This window comes from Myotis yumanensis, unplaced genomic scaffold (genome assembly GCF_028538775.1).
Source record: "Myotis yumanensis isolate MYYU_CA2020_CCGP unplaced genomic scaffold, mMyoYum1.0.hap1 SCAF_11, whole genome shotgun sequence".
NCBI lineage: Eukaryota > Metazoa > Chordata > Mammalia > Chiroptera > Vespertilionidae > Myotis > Myotis yumanensis.
In genome coordinates, this window is record NW_027223762.1 from 57158885 (window position 1) to 57178593 (window position 19709).

The 19709-nt window shown below is 43.8% G+C and overlaps 2 protein-coding genes across 2 annotated transcripts in view; one reads left to right on the top strand and one right to left on the bottom strand.

The window, feature by feature from the left end:
- ACOXL (acyl-CoA oxidase like) overlaps positions 1-18708 on the bottom strand; it is a 110945-nt gene extending 92237 nt beyond the window's left edge. The window contains 3 exon segments of the mRNA XM_070428328.1: positions 397-493; positions 18273-18340; positions 18610-18708. Of these exon segments, the coding sequence (XP_070284429.1) occupies positions 397-493; positions 18273-18340; positions 18610-18708 (264 nt within the window).
- The window catches only part of BUB1 (BUB1 mitotic checkpoint serine/threonine kinase), a 43245-nt gene continuing 42196 nt past the window's right edge, over positions 18661-19709 (top strand). The window contains exon 1 of the mRNA XM_070428523.1: positions 18661-18732. Coding sequence (XP_070284624.1) covers positions 18707-18732 — 26 coding nt within the window. The 5' untranslated portion in view covers positions 18661-18706. The remainder of the gene's footprint in view (positions 18733-19709) is intronic.

Genomic DNA, 19709 nt, shown 5'->3' on the forward strand with positions numbered 1-19709 from the left:
GGCTAAAATGTATAGCTCTTAATGCATCACAGAGGAACTCTCAAATCACACTCTTTGTAATGAGGCTAAATTAAAATAATCTAACTGAATTTAGAATGGCAGTGGTTAGACAAACAGGGCCCATACACTTCAGACAAGTCTAAAATGCCTTAAAAGCCTCTAAAAGCAGTTATTTACATTGCTGAGGTATTTGAGTTTTATGCCTAAAATTATATTGGTTTTGTGAACAAATACTTCCTTACTTCTTCTGATTTCCCAATTCCTTAGACTGAGAGTGAGTGAGTGGCTCAGGGCAGAGGGAGAAAAGGGTAGAAAGGGGGGCTGAGGAAAGCACAACCCATACAGGCAACACTGGCAGATCCCCAGGATCCACAACAGCAAAATAAAGACACGTACCTGTTCCTGAAATGACCGTCTTAACAGAGGCAGACCCAGAGTGAACTTCACTCTCTCAAATGTCAAAGCTCTCGGTTCCTCCAGACTCAGATCGTACCTGTGAAGGCGAGATTCACAATGTGTGTCAAGACGCTGAGTTGGTCCTGGCCGGTGTGGCTCAGTGAGCTGGATGTCGTGCTGAGCACCGAGCGGTTGTCAGTTCGATTCCCTGTCAGGGCACATACCCGGGGCGCAGGCTAGATCCCTGGTAGGAGGTGTGCAGGAGGCAGCCGATGGATGTTCCTCTCTCACATCAATGTTTCTCTCTCTCTCCCTTCCTCTCTCTCTACAAATCAATAAAAACCTTTAAAAAAAAAAAGACACTGAACTGATTGGATTGCTGGTGGCTCTGGGCAAACAGACAACCCCTAGTGCCTTCGTATCTCCCATGTGGTACTTACTGTGCATCCGAGAAAGCCCCCCCCGTTTGTATAAAGGACCATGTAGTCCATCAGGGTGGTCAAAATGGAAGGAAAGAAGGATTTCCTGACAAGACTGCAGGTAGAAAAGACATTTTCCTGTGTCTGTAATGAACCAAGAGCAGCATTTGGGACACGGGGAGAAGGGAGCTGTACTGTGGTGGCCACAAGGAGTGTCGCTTAGGCCTAGGGAGCAGAGGTAACCACAACCTCCAGCTGGCACCCATGGCATTCCCTGCAGAGTCTGCCTCGGTCTCCCGGCAGGCGGCTGAGAAGGCAAGGTTCTAAAGCCAGGTCTTTCTGGCTTCAGGCAACCTTTGCCCAGCACCATCCCCTTCACCCCACCACCACTGCGACTTCCTCAAACCAAGCTGTGCCCTTTCTCCTCTCCCTCCTCCCAGGTGTCAGCCCTACCTGCACACATTCTGGAGGTCCTCCAGGTCTCCTCCAGCTCCCTTCCCGTTACCCTCTCAGGTCTTTGGTGCCAATTCGACATCAACAGGGCCCCCCAGCTCGGGGTGCAGTGAAGGAGGAGGCTTCGCTCAGCTGGGTCATGGCCTGAGGCGGCCTCTCCGGCTACACCAGCGGTTCTCAACCTGTGGGTCGAACAACCCTTTCACAAGGGTCGCCTAAGACCATCCTGCATATCAGATATTTACATTATGATTCATAACAGTAGCAACATTAGTTATGAAGTAGCAACGAAAATAATTTTATGGTTGGGTCACAACATGAGGAACTGTATTTAAAGGGCCAGAAGGTTGAGAACCGCTGGGCTACACAGACCTGCTCCTCCTGCTGGGCTCCGCTCTGGTCCTGCAGCACATCTCCAGGGTTTCAGCTGGGGGAGGGGCAGCCCTAGCCGGGAGGAACCTCCCTCCTGTGTCAGTTTAGGACCAAAGGCTGTGCATCTAGAGTCCATATTTGAAAGAGGATGGACTAGTCAGGGACAGGGGCCTCTCACCTGCGTAGAAGTGGCTGCTAGGCTCTGTTTTTAAAATGTGAGCCCAGTTCGCTACCAGAGAGCCCTTCTTGGTACGTATTTTCTTCCCCAAAGCCAGCACCTTTCCCAGATGTTTCTCCCATAATCACTTGCACATCTGGTCTCATCCTGGTGTCTGCTTCTCAATAAACTTAAACTGACACAGGAGGGGAGGTCCCACTCTGCCACTTAACATGCCTCAATGCAAAGCACGGCCTGAGCCTGGAAGAAACCTCGAATTCCTGACTCTGTGCCTGTGTGACAACATCAAGTGACCTGGCCTCCGCTGCCTCTGTTCTCTCATTCATAAGAGGAGAACAGTAACTGTACGTGACTCAGAGGGTCCTCATTTCAATGCTTATTAAGCCTGTGTTTGCATGGTAAGTGCCCAGGAATATCAGCTGCCATTCATACTCTAAATCCCCCTCCCCCTCCTCCTTCTCCAGGGCAGGAACTGTTAGACCCATTGCAACAGTTCCAGAACCAAAAAGTAAGCCCCATGCCATGGTAGCTGAACTTACAGTTACTTGGGTCCCTACAGTTTTGTTACTGTGTTCAAGGGGTTTACTGCTTGGGGTGCTCCATTCAAAAACGAGATGTGGTTGTCCCAGGTAGTTTTATTTACTTGCAGCAAATAAAGGAGACAGGGAATTCATATCCAAAGTTCTATCTCCCCAAAGAAGGGAGGCATCGCCATTGCTTATGTTACACTATTTGGCCTATTACACATTGATTTCTTCTTTGCAGCCAGAAAAATTCTAAAACTGAGGAGCTATGATCTCTATCAAATAATCAGATTGTGAAAAGGCCTTGTTAATTCAACAGGTGCAAAACAGGCAGATAGGCCAATGGAATGAAATATAATGTAACAAGTAAATACACATGGAAACTCAGTATATGTAAGTCAAAGCTGGAATAGCAAGTCACTGGGAAAAACAAAGCACTGGGGACATTCCAGTTGCGTAGTCAACTGGGGGGGAAAAATTGGATCCCTACCTCACACTATATATCAGAATAAATTTGAAACAGATCAATGATTTTCATGGAGAAAAACAAACCACAAAAAATTAAAATCAAACATGAAGAATTCTTTCATAATCTTAATGCAAGAAAATCCTTTCTAGTATACTATAAACAAGCCATAAAGAAAACATGAAATTTTTTTAAAAGATAGCATCAATAAATGTTACTACACAACAAAAACTTCTGCATGACAAAAACACCATAAGAGTAGACAAGAAACAAATGACAAACTGGGATAAAATATTTATTACTGGTGTCATTGCAATGGGGCTAATCTCCCTAATTAAACAGTTCCTATAATTCATCAAAAACAGATCAACAGGTGGGCCAATGATTTGAACTGACTGGTCCACAGAATAAGGAAATACAAATGACAATTATATATATATTTTTAAAATATCTGCTGTCACATGCAATAAGAGAGGCACAGATTCAAACTGCACTGAAATGGAAGTTTTTGCCTATTATATGAGCAAAACCCAGACAGTCAGATAACACACTGCATTGGCAAGGTGGCTGTCATGCACTAGCTGGGAAGGAGGGAGGTACGATATAATTGGTACAATCTATCTGTGCAGCAACCAGATAATATCTACCAAAATTACACATAAACCTGTCTTTTGACTTGGCAATTGCACTTCTAGAGACTTCTCCTTATGTCATCATACATGTGAAGAGTATGTGATGTTATGGAAGAAATGATGCTTACAGAAGACTGGAGAAAAACCAAGCAACACCCAGAGAAATGGAGTTACACTGCTTATTATGCCAGCGGGCCCAGAGGGAGATGTCTCCCAAATTTCTGAGCAAAAACTTGGAGGAAGCTTTCCTTATTTATATCTTTCCACCCCTTTTGTCTCCCAAATCAGGGTTTTCCCGGACCTTATGTTAGATGACTACACTACAAGGTCAGACAGCCAAGTTTATCTTCCTTATTATTCAAGCAGCTAGAAAGCAAAGTTAATTTACAGAGTAAGGGGCAGTCTAAAAATAACAGAGTTGACTCACAGAATAAGGGATCATCTAATAGCAGAGAATTTCAATTAGTAGTTTTACAAAAATAGGGATTAGCCTTCTCAGTATAAGTTAGAGTAATATAAGCGATGGATCTTCTTAGTGTAATTACCTCTAGTATTTATTAATTATAAGTTCTGTAATCAAAAATGAAAAATGTGGATCAAGAGAAACTCAAACTATACAGACCAGACAGTAAAGCCTAGGGGAATGCCAGGAAGTGTGTTATTCAGACAAGATTCTAAAACATATTATTTATCTATTTTCTTTACATTTCTACTCCAGTAAATTTTCAATGAAATTATTACTATTCATCTATTTTTAAATCCCAAAGTTATTCTCACATAAACTATGTTTACTGCTCATAGTGATACCAAACATCTCACTAGAATAGAATGATAGTAATGATTTTATGTCAATCTATGTAGGAAAATAAGACACAATGAAGAGCAGGGGAGGACCGTTAATGCATAGATAATACATGCACAAACCAAAGGAACTACAACACTATTTAAAACTATAAAGTAAACATGCCTCAAGAAAACTGGGCTACTAATAAACAGCTCTTAATACCCATGTTCCTTACTTTAAAGAAATTTCTCTACCATTCACAACAGCATGGATAGACATGGGGAGCATTAAGCTAAGCAAAATAAGCCAGTCAGAGAAAGATAAATACCACATGATCTCACTCATTTGTGGAAAATGAACAACATAAATCAATGAACAAAAATAGATCCAGAGACAGAGAAGCATCAAACAGGCCGTCAAACTTTTGAGGGAAGGTGGGGGGAGGGGAATGGTAAAGCGATCAACCAAAGGACTTGTATGCATGCATATAAGCAAAACCAATGGACACAGATCCTAGGGGGGTGAGGGCATGTGCCGGGGGGTGGGGATGGCCGGGGAGATGTCAATAGGGGAAAAAGGAGATATATGTAATACTATATGTAATACTTTAAACAATAAAAAAATTTAAAAAGAAATTTCTCAACAGAGACACATTAGGACATTTTAATTAAGGTGTATTTTCCCCTTTCCCTTCCCACCCTCATCCCAAAATGCACTACTGGGGTGATTCAAATGCTACATGAGCAGGAATAGCTATTCACTATAGAGCTGTAACAGCAGACATTGCAAACACCTAAAAGCTCATCAACAAAGAGTAAAATACGATACAAATACAGTACAACCGTGCAATGGGATACTACATAAAAAAAAATCTCTTAATATGCCAATATGGGGAAATTGCCAAAGTGTGTTTTAAATGAAAAACAAGGTATAAACAAGTGAATATATTACTTTTACTGCCATGCTATATAATTTTTGCAAATGGAGGGGAAAAACTATATATTTGCTTGCATATGCACTGTTGTTGTTTTTTAATCTCTTAAAGGACCCACCAGAAACTCATAGCAGTGTTTATCTTTTATGTACATGGAGTAGATGTGAGAAAAATATTGCATATGGGGAACAATACCTTTTTATGCATTCTGACTTTCGAACCATATTAAAATAAACCACACACATCAAAAAACAAAAACAAACCTTAAACATTAAATTGTACACTTAAAATAACCACTAGATGGCGCTTGTTCTTCATTGAACTGTGACCACAAGTAATTTCCTTTTAACAAAGAATGAAAATTGGATTTAAAAGTCTTAGAAACTATTTGCCCAAAAGCTTGAACATTAAGAATATCTAAATTCCTAACATTTTTCAAGAAAAAAGGTAACGATCTCTGCAATGGAAAAGTCAGGGTTTTAGGAAGGCCCCACAAGCTTCAAATTCCTACACAACATGCTGAGTTGTTTACGTATTTTCTGTCTTTAAATATCAACCTCCACATTTAACAACCACCTATAGGCCACCTCAAATAACATTTGTATAACAATGGCAAATGAATCCTAAACAGTAATGTAATTTAATAGATATAATGTCCCTTTTGTTTTCTTGTGGGTCTGTAAGATATGAAGATATGGCAATTATTCATCTCCATGCCTCAGATTATAGAGAGAGGCCCCAGGGAATTAAGAGCCATGGCAGGTCCTGAGTGGATGGCATTAGTGTCAAGATGAGGAGCTGAGCCTCATAGGCTGTGGACACCTCAGGGACAACTGTGGGGGTACAGAGAGGGCCCAACTCAACCCCCAGCAGCTCTACCATCATCTGATTTAAGTATCGATGTTCTGTGTGGGATTTAGTGGGGAAAACACATCCCATCACTAAGAACAAGATTGAAAACCTCTGAGCTAGGACATGCCACTGGCAAGCACTGAAACAAGTGATGCTAATTTCACCTTCCCTCAGAGAAGCCTGGTGTGAGCCTTCAGTGTGAAACACCTCTGCAGGAAGTCTCACAAGTGGAATTGTTACCAAACTCAAGAGGTTCACCCCCTGGGGTGCTCTGTTCAAAAACAAGAAGAGGTTTTACTTACTTGCAGCAAGTGAAGGAGCCAGGGTCTCTATATACAAAGCTCTGTCTCCCCACACAGAGGCTTAGCCATTGCTTGAATGCACTATTTGATCAATTACATGTTAGTTTCCTCTTTGCAGTTGGCTACATTTATGTCAGTTCCCTCCCCCTCAAGCTCATCTTGTTTGCAACTGGTCTGCAAAATACTGTGCTACATTTTAACATTTAGCAAGAATAGCACTTGGTAAGAATGGCCCAAACCTTGACATCCTTGTCCTATCTGAAGAATCAGAACCAACTACAAGGTACTAAGTAAAATATAAAAATAATTTTTAAAAAAATCATAAACACTTATTAGAGTGGCTAAAATAAAAAATACTGACAACACACCAAGTGTTAAGGAGGATGCAGAGCAATGGGATCTCTCATTTGATGTTGGTGGGAATAAAAAATGGTGTAGTGCCTGGTCAGTGTTGCTTAGTGGTTAGAACATCAGCCCATGCACCAAAGGGTGGGGGGTGCAATTCCCAGTCATGGGCACATAACCTGTGTTGCAGTTTGATCCCCAGCCCTGGCTGGGGCAGGTGCAGTTGGCAACCAATTGATGTGTCTCTAATCTCTCTCTCTCTCTCTCTCTCTCTCTCTCTCTCTCTCTCTTTCTCCCCCTTCCTTCCATTCTCTCTAAATATCAATGGAAAAAATATCCTTGGGTGAGGATTAAAAAAAATTTTTTTTAAGAAGTGCAGCTTCTCTGAGAGTATGACAGTGCTTTCTAAAGTTAAACATACACTTGTCATCAACCCAGCAATCCCACTCATGGGTATTTAGCCAAGAGAAATGAAACTCTGTTTACACACATACGTATACATTAATGTTCATTGCAATTTTATTTGCAATCGCCAAAAATTAGAAACATCCAAATGTCCCTCAATGGGGGAACAGGTCTACAAACTGTGGTACAAGCACACAATGGAATGCTACTCAGCATTGAGAAAGCGTAAACTACTGGTACACACAACCTGGATGGATCTCAAAGGCACTGTGTTGAATGAAAAAAGCCAACTCAAAAGGTTACATACTGTATGATTCCAATGTTACAACATTCTCAAAATGACAGAATTACAGTCATGAAGAGATCAGTGGCTGCCAGGGGTTAGGGTTGTGGGAAGACTGTAACTGATGAGGAAACGCAGAAGTTTCTCTGTGGTGATGGACCAGTTCTGTATCCCGATTGTGCTGGTGGTTACACAAGTTTACATGTGAGCTACACACACACAAACATCCTCCAAAAGGTTCAAAGAGATAATTTACAAGAGAAGATATACAAATGGCCAATAAGCATAAGAAAAGTGCTCAATGTCGTTAAACCACTACAAGGTACCACTACACACCCACCTAAGTGGCTAAAAACAAATTGTTTTTAATGACAAAATCAAATGTCAACAAGGACATGGAGCAACGGAAATTCTCATACTTTGTTGTAAAAACATAATATGGTACAATCACTTTGGGAAAAGTCTAGCAGTTTCTCATAAAGCTAAATATATACCTATCCTGACCTAACAATTACACTCCTAGGTATTCAGCCAAGAGAAACAAAATGACATGCTCACAAAGATTCTTTAGAAGAATGTTCAGATCAGCTTTATTCATAATTTCCCCAAACTGAGAGATGATGGAACAGCCCAGGCATAGATCACTGAGAGAACAGATAAATAAGCGATGGTCTGGTCATAGAATGGAATATTACTTAGCAATAGAAAAGAATGTACTCCACACACATAAGGACATGTATTCATCTAGAAAACAGTACAGAGCTGCCTGATCACTGGCTCTGGAGGTAGCCAGCTGCCGGGAGACTTTAGCTGCCTTGTGAAGAGGGCCACCTGGGGAAGAATGGGGGTAAGGGGTGGGAGGGAGTCCCACCAACAGACACGTGCATGTGCCATCTTGAAAATGGCTCTTCCAGCCCCCATCGAGCCTTCATATATATATATATGACTTCACCCCAACCAACACCCCTAAATGCAACCTTCTGAGAGACCCAGAGCTACCAGCTAAGATGCTCTGAAGTTCCTGACCCACAGAAATTGTGTGAGATAATATGCTACTGTTATAGATTGCTGAGTTTTAAGGTAATGTGTAACAAATCAATAAATAACTAATAGATATGGCATTGTTACACACACACACACACACACACACACACACACACACAACTGCTGAGCATAAACTAGTATCTTATTTTTAAAATACACTATTATCTATAATACACCAAGAACAAGGCATGAGTCACAAAAGCACAGCCAATGAATTATCACAAAGAAAATACATCTGATCATCTCTACCCACATCAAGGAAAATGCCATCACATCACCAGCACCCAGAATCACCCCTCAGTCACTTTTCTTCTCCCCTGCCCAGTGCTAGCTATTCTCTTGGCTAGTAGCTCCACAAACTATTTTTGACTGCTTCTTAATATTGAAAGACTGGGGCTAGACACTATATATATTTTGTGTCTGGTTTTTTCACTCATCATGGCCAATCAGATTCATCTTCAGTATCTATTGTACAGATATAGTTTTCATTGGTGTACAAGGATTAAGTTGAACTAATATACCACCAAGAACATGCTAACTGAACATACTGTGTGAGGTAAGGCACAGACTGTTCACAGCAGACTTCAGTGTGTGTTGTTGAAATCATGGGACCATAAAGTGTCAGAGCCAGCAGCCCCCTGGCGCTGGTCCAGTCAGTCCCTTCTTGCAGGTGACACAGCAGAGCTTGGCCTCTAGTGGAAGAGCATGGCCCTGTGCTGGGGTTGCAGAAGGGAAATGGGTGATTTGGGAAGCTGCTTTATCGTGTCCCCGTGGGTCCCACTGCTCCCAGTCTGAGTCCTTTGGAAGTCCCAGTTTCAGCACTGAAAGTCCCACCTCCAGGAAGCTCCTCAGTCCTGAGGGATGCTGGTCTCCCTGCTCCTTTTCCTCAGTTGGTTCCATCACTTGCACGATGGTAGGAGGATGCCTTAGTCTATCACTCAGCATCTGCTGAAGCATTATATTGTGGTCACCTTTGCCATTACATCTTAGGATATTTTTTCTGTCCCTCCTTTTTCTCTTCTCCTTCTGTTATCCTCGTATGTGTATGTTGGTGCACTAATGTCCCACATTTCTCTGAGACTCTTCATTTTTCCTTGTGTTGTTTTGTGTGTGTGTGTGTGTGTGTGGTTGTGTGTGTGTAATTTCTATTCCTTAGCTTCTCTACTGCTCTGGCTTTGAGTTCACTGACTTTTTTTTATGACAACTTAACTGTTGAACCCCTCTAATGAATCTTTCATTGCGGTTATTGTACTTTTCAACTCCGGAATTCCCACTTGGTCCTCCTTTACACTTTGTCTCTTTACTGATAGTCTCTATTTTATGCACCATCATTATCACACCTTCCTTTAATGGTTTCCTTTAGTTCTTTAAACATATTTATTTATTATATACTAGAGGCCCAATGCACAAAATTAATGCAAGGAACTCGGCCCTCACAGCCCTGGCTTCGTCTGGAAGGTCATCTGGAAGGACATCCAGAAGGTCGTTCGGCTGTTAGGTCTAATTAGCATATTAGCTCTTTACTATACAGGATATTTAATACTCACCTGAGGATCTGTATTTATTGATTTTAGAAAGAGAGGAAGGGAGAGAAACAACCATGTGAGAGAGAAGCATCTACTGGTTGCCTCCTGTACTCACCCCAATCAGGAATTGAACCTGCAACCTAGGTATGTACCCTCACCAGGAATCAAATCCAGACCTTTTGGTGTACAGGGAGAAGCTCCAACCAACCAAGCTACCTGGACAGGGCTAGTTCTTTTTTGGTTTGTTTGTTTGCTAATCCTTATCCAAGGATGTTTTTCCGTTGATTTTTAGAGAGAGTAGAAGCAGGGAGGGAGACAGAGAGAAAGAAACATTGATGTGAGAGAGACACATCCCAGGGATGGAACCTGCAACTGAGGTAAGTGTCCTTGGGCGGAATCAAGCCAGAGACCCTTCAGTCCTTGGGCTGGCGCTCTGTTTACTGAGGCAAACCATCCAGGGCAGGGCTAGTTCTTTAAATAGATTTAAAATCACTGCTTTGAAGTCTTTTTCTGGTAAACTCCAACATCTGGGCCCCCTTGAAGCACAATTTGCACAGCAACCGAAGGATTCAATGTTCCACAGAAGAAACTGGAGGAAGGCTCTGTAGCTGACAAGAGGGGTGAGGAGGTGCACGGAGCTAAGGCAGGCCAGTTTGGAGAGAACACAGCCTGCCATTCATCAGTGCTCAGGCTGCAAGACTAAACTTATGAAGAACCAAGTTGCCTCCAATCAGTAAGGACTAGGAAAGGGAAAGAAATAGGTCCTCTGGTCTCTAGACCCATGCCCAGGTAGAAATGACAGCTATGGTAGGTATCACTTGGGTCCTTCACATAAATGCCAGGACAGCATGCACAACTGAACATTCTATTCAAGGTTCCTGGGGAGGGTGCTGGGGGCAGGGCGCTGGGGTCCTCCCACACCCCCATCTTTCTCCCCAGGCTACTACCATACAGTATGGACACTGAGTTTTGACCACATGGGCTTCTTCTGAACTCACAACACACTCGAGGATGAACAAGGTTTTCTAAGATGGGACTTTATATCTCCCTTTCTACATATCAACTTTACTGTTAATATTTCTTAGTCCCCTAAATCATTCACCAGCTTTCTGTATTGAGTCTACTAATAAATATTCACTTTTATATGAGGTTTCAGGAACACATCTAATACTGCTATTCTAAATAGCTCTAAATTTCCCAGGGAAAGAAAGGTATCTGTCCATCTGTGATTATTTGCTTATGTTAAATAGGCTGAACCTATGGAAAATAATCATTTTTCTAATCTAAATACAACACTAACTTTGATATCATGTGACAACACAAGGTTGCTCAGGAACTGAATGAAGAACTTTGTGAGGTTACAGGACAGGGGACCTCAGAGAATCATTATGAAGATAAGGAACGATATTGCTGTTTTCATTTTAAAGATCAGGAAACTGACTCCCAGATTTGCTGCTTCTTGGGAAAGTCAAGATTGGAGCTTATGTCCTCTGACGTGGCCTGCTTTTCCTTGTTCAATAAGTTTATGAAATTATGATGTTGGGATAACAAATCACTGAAAGGCCAAATACAAATTAAAATACTTCACTTACTGGCCTTCCTAATAATTTAGAAAATCTACTGGTCATTTTAGATAGAAATTTGAAACATTGAAATTAGCAAATGAGGTAAATTAGAGTTTTAAAGGAAGAGAAGGTTGTAACTGCACACTTCTTTTGTTTTTAATATGTATTTTTATTGATTTCAGAGAGGAAGGGACAGGGAGAGAGAGATAGAAACATCAATGATGAGAGGGAATCATTGATCAGCTGCCTCCTGCATGCTCCCCTACTGGGGATTGAGCCCACAACCTGGGCATGTGCCCTTGACCAGAATCAAACCCGGGACCCTTTAGTCCACAGGCCAACACTCTATCCATTGAGCAAAACCGTCTAGGGCTCCAATTAGCAACTTTTAAGAAACAAACAACACTTTTGCCAGCCTTTAGGTATCTTGTACTTTTGTAAAGATTGCCAGCATTTGAGAGTCTACAGATTTTCCTCATCAAAGTATCAAACTGTTTCTTCGTCAAACTATTTGGAAGTTTTTAATTTATCCCTGACACTGAGAGATAATGTGAAGCTCTTAGAAAAAAACAGCATGGGCCCTGGCTGGCATATCTCAGTGGATAGAACATCAGGCCTGGCATGGCACTGTCGGGTGGCAGGTTCAATTTCCACTCAAGGGTTTTGGGTTCCCCCCTCAGGCCCTAGTCGGGGTGTGTGCAGGAGGCAACCAGTGGATATGTCTCTCACAACTCTATCTCTCTTTTTCTCTTCCCCTCCCTCCCTTCCACGCTCTTTGAAAAGCAATGGAAAAAACATCCTCAGGTTAGGATTAACAACAACAACAAAAAACGGCACAGGAAACTTCAATAAGCTTCTTCATATAGCCTTTGAACCACCTGCCTGCCTTCCTTCCATTGTCTCTCATCTTGCTCTGTACAAGGACAAATGCTTGGTAACACTCTAACTCCGCATGTCTAAAAACAAAGAAAGCCTAAAAACAAAGTGGCTTCAATGGCCTCTTTCTGCCAATTTTCCTAGGCCCCCAATTTATCTTTCTTTTCTTTTCCCGACATACTGAAGATGTCATTGTGTCCTGAGAACTCCCTCTCTGTGAGATCTGATTCCCTACTTTACCTTTCATTCCTCAGTCTCCAAATTCAGTTCAAAGTCTGAAAATTACTGTCCTCTGCCTCTAAGATCCATCCCTCTTCCTGTTCCAAATAAATCCTCCTGACACCACCAGGTTAATTAATCCAATAAGGACATTAAGATGAACACATTGTGGCCCTGGCTGGTGTGGTTCAATTGGTAGGAGCGTTGTCCTGTGCACCAAAAGGTCTTGGGTTGTTCAATTTGTGGTCAGGACACATACCCAGGTTGCAGGTTTGGTCCCTGAAAAGCAACCGATCGGTGCTTCTTCTTCTCTCTCATCCTCTTCCTTCCTCTCTCTCTAAAATAAAGGAAGACAAAAAAAGCTTTTTGTTAAAAAAAGAGAAAAAAGATGAACACATTATGTAGGCCGGTCATTGTAATTCTCCCTCAGAATAAGAATAATGGCAGAGAGGGACTTCCATAAGTAAGGACCAAGAGAAATCATTCAGTAAACCAGAAAATTATTCCTGTAAACATGCCATTCCGTTTCTATTCATCAACAATCATAATACTTGTTTCTACGACTCCTAGATATGCCCATAGTTATTGGTATGTGGGCTTTATCATGGCTCACTGTGTCTTTTTTAAGGGGCGGTGTGAAAGGGCTACCCAGAATACCTCCATAAACAAGCCTGGTACGAGAGGAACCCCTAGTAGCAAAAGTAAAGGAGCGCAATTTTTTGTGATTTTTTTGTATTTTTTTATTGATTGATTGATTTTAGAGAGAGGAAGGGAGAAAAGGAAACATCTTGTTATTCCACTTATTTATGCATTCATTGGTTGATTCTTGTATGTGCTCTAAAAAGATTGAAGGATCAAACCTTCAATCTTGACATATTGGGATGATGCTCTAACTAACTGAGCAACCCAGCCCAGGGCATTTTTGTGGCTTCTAGAAAATAAGGTAGAGCTGAGTGTAATTACCATGAAGTCCTATGAACACAACAATTGGTCATGATCAAAAGACCCAGTTATAATCATGACCCAATATAAACTCCTTAATCTAGCCTTTAGGATTTGAAATCAAACTATCAAACCAGTCTTTCAAAAACAATCTCCAGTGGAATTATAAAAGACTCCAAACAGCTGCAGCAACCTTGATAAAGAAAAATGAAGTAGGAAAGATCACAATACTGTACACCAAACTATACAACAAAGCAATTATAGCCAAAACAACAGGTACTGGCACAAGAACAGGCATATAGACCAATAGATTTAGAACACAGACCCCAGAAATTGACCCATACCATTATGGTCAATTAATATTTGACAAAGGAGGCAAGAACATACAATGGAATAAAGACAGTCTCTTCAACAAATGGTGCTGGGAAAACTGGACAGATACATGCAAAAAGATGAAACTGGACCACCAACTTACACCATACACAAGAATAAACTCAAAGTGGATAAAAGACTTAAATGTAAGGCATGAAACCTAAAAATCTTATAGGAGAACATAGGCAGTAAAATCTCAGACATCTCATGTAGCAATATGTTTATGGATACATCTCCCAGGGCAAAAAGAAAACTAAGGAGAAAATAAACAAATGGGACTAAATAGAAATAAAAAGCTTCTGCACAGAAAAAAAAAACCAACACTATCAAATTGAAAAGGGAATCTACTGAATGGGAGAACATACTTGCCAATGATACATTTGATAAGGGGTTAATATCCTACATATATAATGTACTCATACAACTCAACAAAAGGAAGACAAAAAAATCCAATTAAAAATGGGCAGAAGACCTGAATAGACATTTCTCCAAAGAGGACATACAAATGGCCAAGAGACACATGAAAAAATGATCAAAGTCACTAAACATCAGAGAAATGCAAATTGAAACCACAATGAGATATCATCTCACACCTTCAGAATGGCTATCATCAAAAAATCAACAAACAACAAGTGCTGGCAAGGATGTGGAGAAAAGGGAACCCTAGTACACTGCTGATGGGAATGCAGAATGGTGCAGCCACTATGGAAAACAGTATGGAGTTTCCTCAAAAAATTAAAAATGGAACCTCCATTTGACCCAGTGATCCCACTTCTGGGAATATATCAAAAAACAAAAACAAATAACACCCCAAAATCAATCTGAAAGGATATATGCAGCCCTATGTTCATAGCAGCATTTTTACATTAGCTAACATCTGGAAACAGCCCACGTGCCCATCAATAGATGAATGGATAAAAAAGCTGTGGGACATTTACAATATGGAATACTATGCAGCTGTAAAAAAAAAAAAAAAGAGGGATCGCTTACCCTTTGGGATAGCATGGATGGACCTGGAAAATATTATGCTAAGTGAAATAAGCCAATCTGAGAAGGACAAATATCACATGATCTCACTGATTTGTGGAATCTAATGAACAAAATGGATTGACCAACAAAATAAGAGCATGGAGGCATGGAACAGACTGACATACCTCAATGTGGGGTTAGGGAGATGAGAAGAGATAAATCAAAGAACTTATCTTATACTAGAGGCCTGGTGCATGACATTCATGCACAGGGAAGGGGGAAGTTCCCTCAGGCTGGCCTGCACCCTCTTCAATCCAGGATCCCTCAGGGGATGTCTGACTGCCGGCAGTTGGACATCCCTCTTGCAATCTGGGACTGCTGGCTCCTAACCACTCACTTGCCTGCCTGCCTGATGGCCCCTAACCGCCTCTGTCTGCCTGCCTGATGCCCCTAATTGCTCCCCTGCTGGCCTGATCACCCCTAACTGCTCCCCTGCTGGCCTGATCACCCCTAACTGCTCTCCCCTGCTGGCCTGATCATCCCTAACTGCTCTCCCCTGCTGGCCTGATCATCCCTAACTGCCTCGGCCCCTGCCACTGTGGCTTTGTCCAGTCTATCTGGTCTAATTAGCATATTACCCTTTTATTAGTATAGATAATAAAAGCCTAAGTGTTTGTTTGTCTGTTCAACTAATCAAAGCGTAATATGCTAATGATATGCTAAGGCTGCTCAACTGCTCGCTATGACGTGCACTGACCACCAGGGGGCAGATGATCCAAGTGGTAGGTTAGCTTGCTGCTGGGGTCCAGTGATCAGGACTGAGGGAGACGGGCCGGGTACACCCTGGAGTCCTCCCACGGTCCTTCCCTGGCTGGCCAACTTCCCGTGTTCCTCCCTGGCTCTGATTGTGCACTGGTGGGGTCCCTTGGTCTGGCCTGCACCCTCTCGCAATCCGGGACCCCTCGGGGGATGTCAGAGAGCTGGTTTTAGCCCGATCCCACAGGCCAGGCCGAGGAAGTCCACTGGTGCATGAATTCATGCACCGGGCCTCTAGTATACTTAATATGCATAGTCCATGGACATAGGCAATAGAGTAGTGAAGATCTGGGGAAGGGGAATAGGGGCTAGGAAGAGGGGGTAGGGGCTAGGAGGAGGGGGGGAATGGGAGATATCTGTAACACTATCAACAATAAAAATGTATTTAAAAATGAAAAAATAAAATACTGAAATAAAACACCAAAAAACAAAACAAAACACACAAAAACAAAAAGAATCTCAATTGTTCATTAACAAGAGTCAAGGGTGATCTCCCTCAGTAACCCTCTTATATACCAGGAATGACCTCCCCCAAGCTCTTCCCACCCACATCCATCCCCACCTCAGGGCCCAATTCAACACCCCCCTTCCTCATGAAGCTTTATCTGACCAACAGGCCCCATTCTCCCGCTCTCCTCTTGACTCTCCTAGCGGATAGTCTGAATACTCACTCATTTAGCACTTAATACACACATATACACCGAGTGGCCAGATTATTATGACTGGCCAGATTATTATGACCACCCCATCAGTACTTCGTTGGGCCACCTTTTGCCTTCAATACTGCGGCGATTCTTCTTGGCATTGACGCCACGAGATGTTGAAAGGTGATGCAAGGAATCTGACACCATGCCTAATGAATAGCACTGTCCAGTTCTGTGAGATTTGATGGTTGTGGGACCAGCTGCCTGATGGCTCTTTTAACTTCATCCCACAAATGCTCAATTGGATTGAGATCTGGTGATTGTGGGGGCGACCTAAGCAAGGTAAAGTCTCCCTCATGTTCTTGAAACCACTCCTGCACAATAGGAGCACCATGGCATGGAGCATTGTCTTGTTGGAAGAAGCCATCTCCATTGGGATATGCCATCAACATGATAGGATGAACTTGATCAGCAACGATACTTAAGTATGTTGTGCTATTCAGACGTTTATAATGATCTGGCCCTCTAGCAACTTCAGCGGGAAATTATAGCTAATTTGCCTACAAATGTCAGGTGGTCATAATAATCTGGCCACTCAGTGTATAATACCCTTATACAATTTCCTGTGACTGTATCTTCATCTCCCAGACAAAACCACTAATCTCATAAGGACAGACTCTATCTGAGTTAATTAGGTATAAATCCAATAGCACCTAGTACATGATGGTTGTTCAATCAACATTTCCTAATTGATGACAAGTTGAAATCTTGAGCTGATGGGACTAAAAATCTATTAATTCCTGCTAGCCATCACAGGAATTATCTAAAGAGTGAGTACCCTCTGAATAATAAACCCCACAAATAAGGTATTTGTGTAGATCCAATTGATCCACACCCTGGGAGAAATTGTGGACTCTGAGACCATCAGTGTTTCTAGAAGCTGCTAATTAATTACTATTATTTTTAGGTATTTAACTTAAACGCCCTAAAAGAGCAAACAATCCAAACAGCCTCTCTAGAAGGAATAATCCCATGACTAGCCCTTTATATTTTACTTGCACTGTCAAGTGGCTCTTGAAGAAACACTATTGAGAGGTAAAACGGGAAATTATGAAAGACCAAAGGCCCAGAGCGCTAGGCTGACGCTTTCTACTTACTCTTAGGCAGGAAGCATCAGCAGATTACATACTTCTTGGACATCTGGCCTCCTTTAGAAAGAGGTCTCTATTTAATTTTTTTTAATTTTATAATTCCTGAGAATTTGGTCTCCAGAGCTCCTAGTTCCACACAAGATGTTAATAGCTGGCATTCCAGGACATGCACGCAGCTTTTCAGATCAGTTCAATCAGATCCCTTCAATCAAGCCCCGAGGTCTCCAAGGCCACCTATGCCGGGTATGGCCAACCCCGAGTGCCCACCCACCTGCCCTCGCGCTCCAGTCACTAAGCCAACAACCGCGAGGGTTTTTTCCTGGGTCATTGATGAACCGCCCTAACCCTCGCCACTGCATTACAGGCTGTGCGACGAAACTTCATGGCGTTGGCGTCTTTCTCCTCTTACAGCGGAAGACACGGAACAGAAAACTGCGGGAAGTGAGGTGCATGGTCTTGCGGGTGCTGGGTTCACCCCACCTGCCCAACTCCTATACCCCAGGCTCCGCGGCCTCAAACGACGCCACGGTCTGTACCCACAAAAGGCATTATTTTTCTTCTTTCCATGAACCAGGCATAGTGATTCTGGTTCATATATTTGAGAGGAGTCGAAAAGGCACCACTTTGGGGATTAGGGACCAAGGCCCCACTTTTTCGCTTGGCGGGGACGGAGAGAGGTGTCAGGTTAGGTATTCATCTCCCATTGTGCCTTCCCTGGGATGATCCCTGCGGAAGCCAGGTGCAACTTGAAGGGCTGTGAAAAAGATCCACTACCCACGCCAGAGCCAACTTAGAAAACGCACCCGCGCCGCCGTCCCCTCAGCCAGTCGCAAGCTTCTGGTTCGTCTACGGCCGCGGGAAGTGGGAGGAGCTGCGGCCGCAACGGCGCCGGCGATTGGCCGACCCGACTGCAGCCGAGGCCAATGGCCAGGCGCCTGGCAAATGTTCATCACGATGAGGCGGGACTTGGTCTCCTAGCAACGGCCCCGGCGATTGGCCAACCCGACTGCAGCCGAGGCCAATGGCCAGGCGCCTGGCAAATGTTCATCACGGTGAGGCGGGACTTGGTCTCCTAGCAACGGCTGCGGCGGTTGGCCAGTCTGACTGCAGCAGAGGCCAATGGCCAGGAGCCTGCCTAACGCTCGTCATTGCTACTGCGGCTGCGCTGGAGATTCGAATTCGCGGCGGCTCCTCACTCGCAGCGCTGGCGGGGCTGGGGCCGGCGTGTCCTCTCGCCATGGACAGCCCGGAAAACGTCCTGCAGTGAGTGTGGGTCTGGTGGGTGGGCATGCTTGCGCCGGGGCACCTGAGGTTCCAGCCTGCGGTCTGCCTGTCCCGGCCGGCCGGGTCCTGCCTCCTGCTCCGCTCGCCCCTTTCCGCGGCCTTTGGCCCCACCCCAGCGTTGCCCACCCGGGCTGTGGCCACTCGAGTCGTGGACCGACCCCGCCGTGTGCCCGCGCCTCTGCCCAAACCTGGCAGGTAGCTGTGTGGGGGGACTTGGGCACTGGTGAGGCCCTCAGAGCCCCGCTTGTCCCCCGTGAGGAGCCCGCTCTGGGCCTGCGCCGCCGGGGGACAAACCCAGCGCAGCCAGAACCTAAAGCTGCGTGTAGGTTTCCTGAGAAACTTTCAAGGCTACTTACTCTTGTTGTTAATCCTCACCTGAGGTGATATTTTTTCGAGAGAGTTCAAGGAAAGGAGAGGAAGAGGAGGGGTGATGGGGGGAAGAGATGTGTGTGTGTGAGAGAGACATCTCTGTGAGAGACACATCAATTGGCCTCCCCCCCCCCCCCCCCCGCCCCCAGGCGCCCGCCCACCAGGTCGAACCTGCAACCCGGGCCCCTGCCCTTGACCTGGAACTGCGACCCTTCCCTGCGTGGCCTGACCTCCAACCACTGGGAACACCGGCCGGGGCTCAAGGCCACTTCTTACTGCAGAGCATGGGGAGAACTTAAAATTGCTCTTAACCGATCACCCCACAGTCAACTTTTAAAAGCCTTTGAATGACATGTACTTTAAGCAAAAAAAAAGAAGGCTACACTTAGTGTTATTGATGTCAGCCTCTACCAGTGGTTCTCAACCTTCCGGCCCTTTAAAGACAGTTCCTCATGTTGTGACCCAACCATTTTCGTTGCTACTTCATAACTGTCATGTTGCTACTGTTGTGAATCATCATGTGAATATCTGATATGCAGGAGGGTCTTAGGCGGCCCCTGTGAAAGGGTCCTTCGACCGCCAAAGGG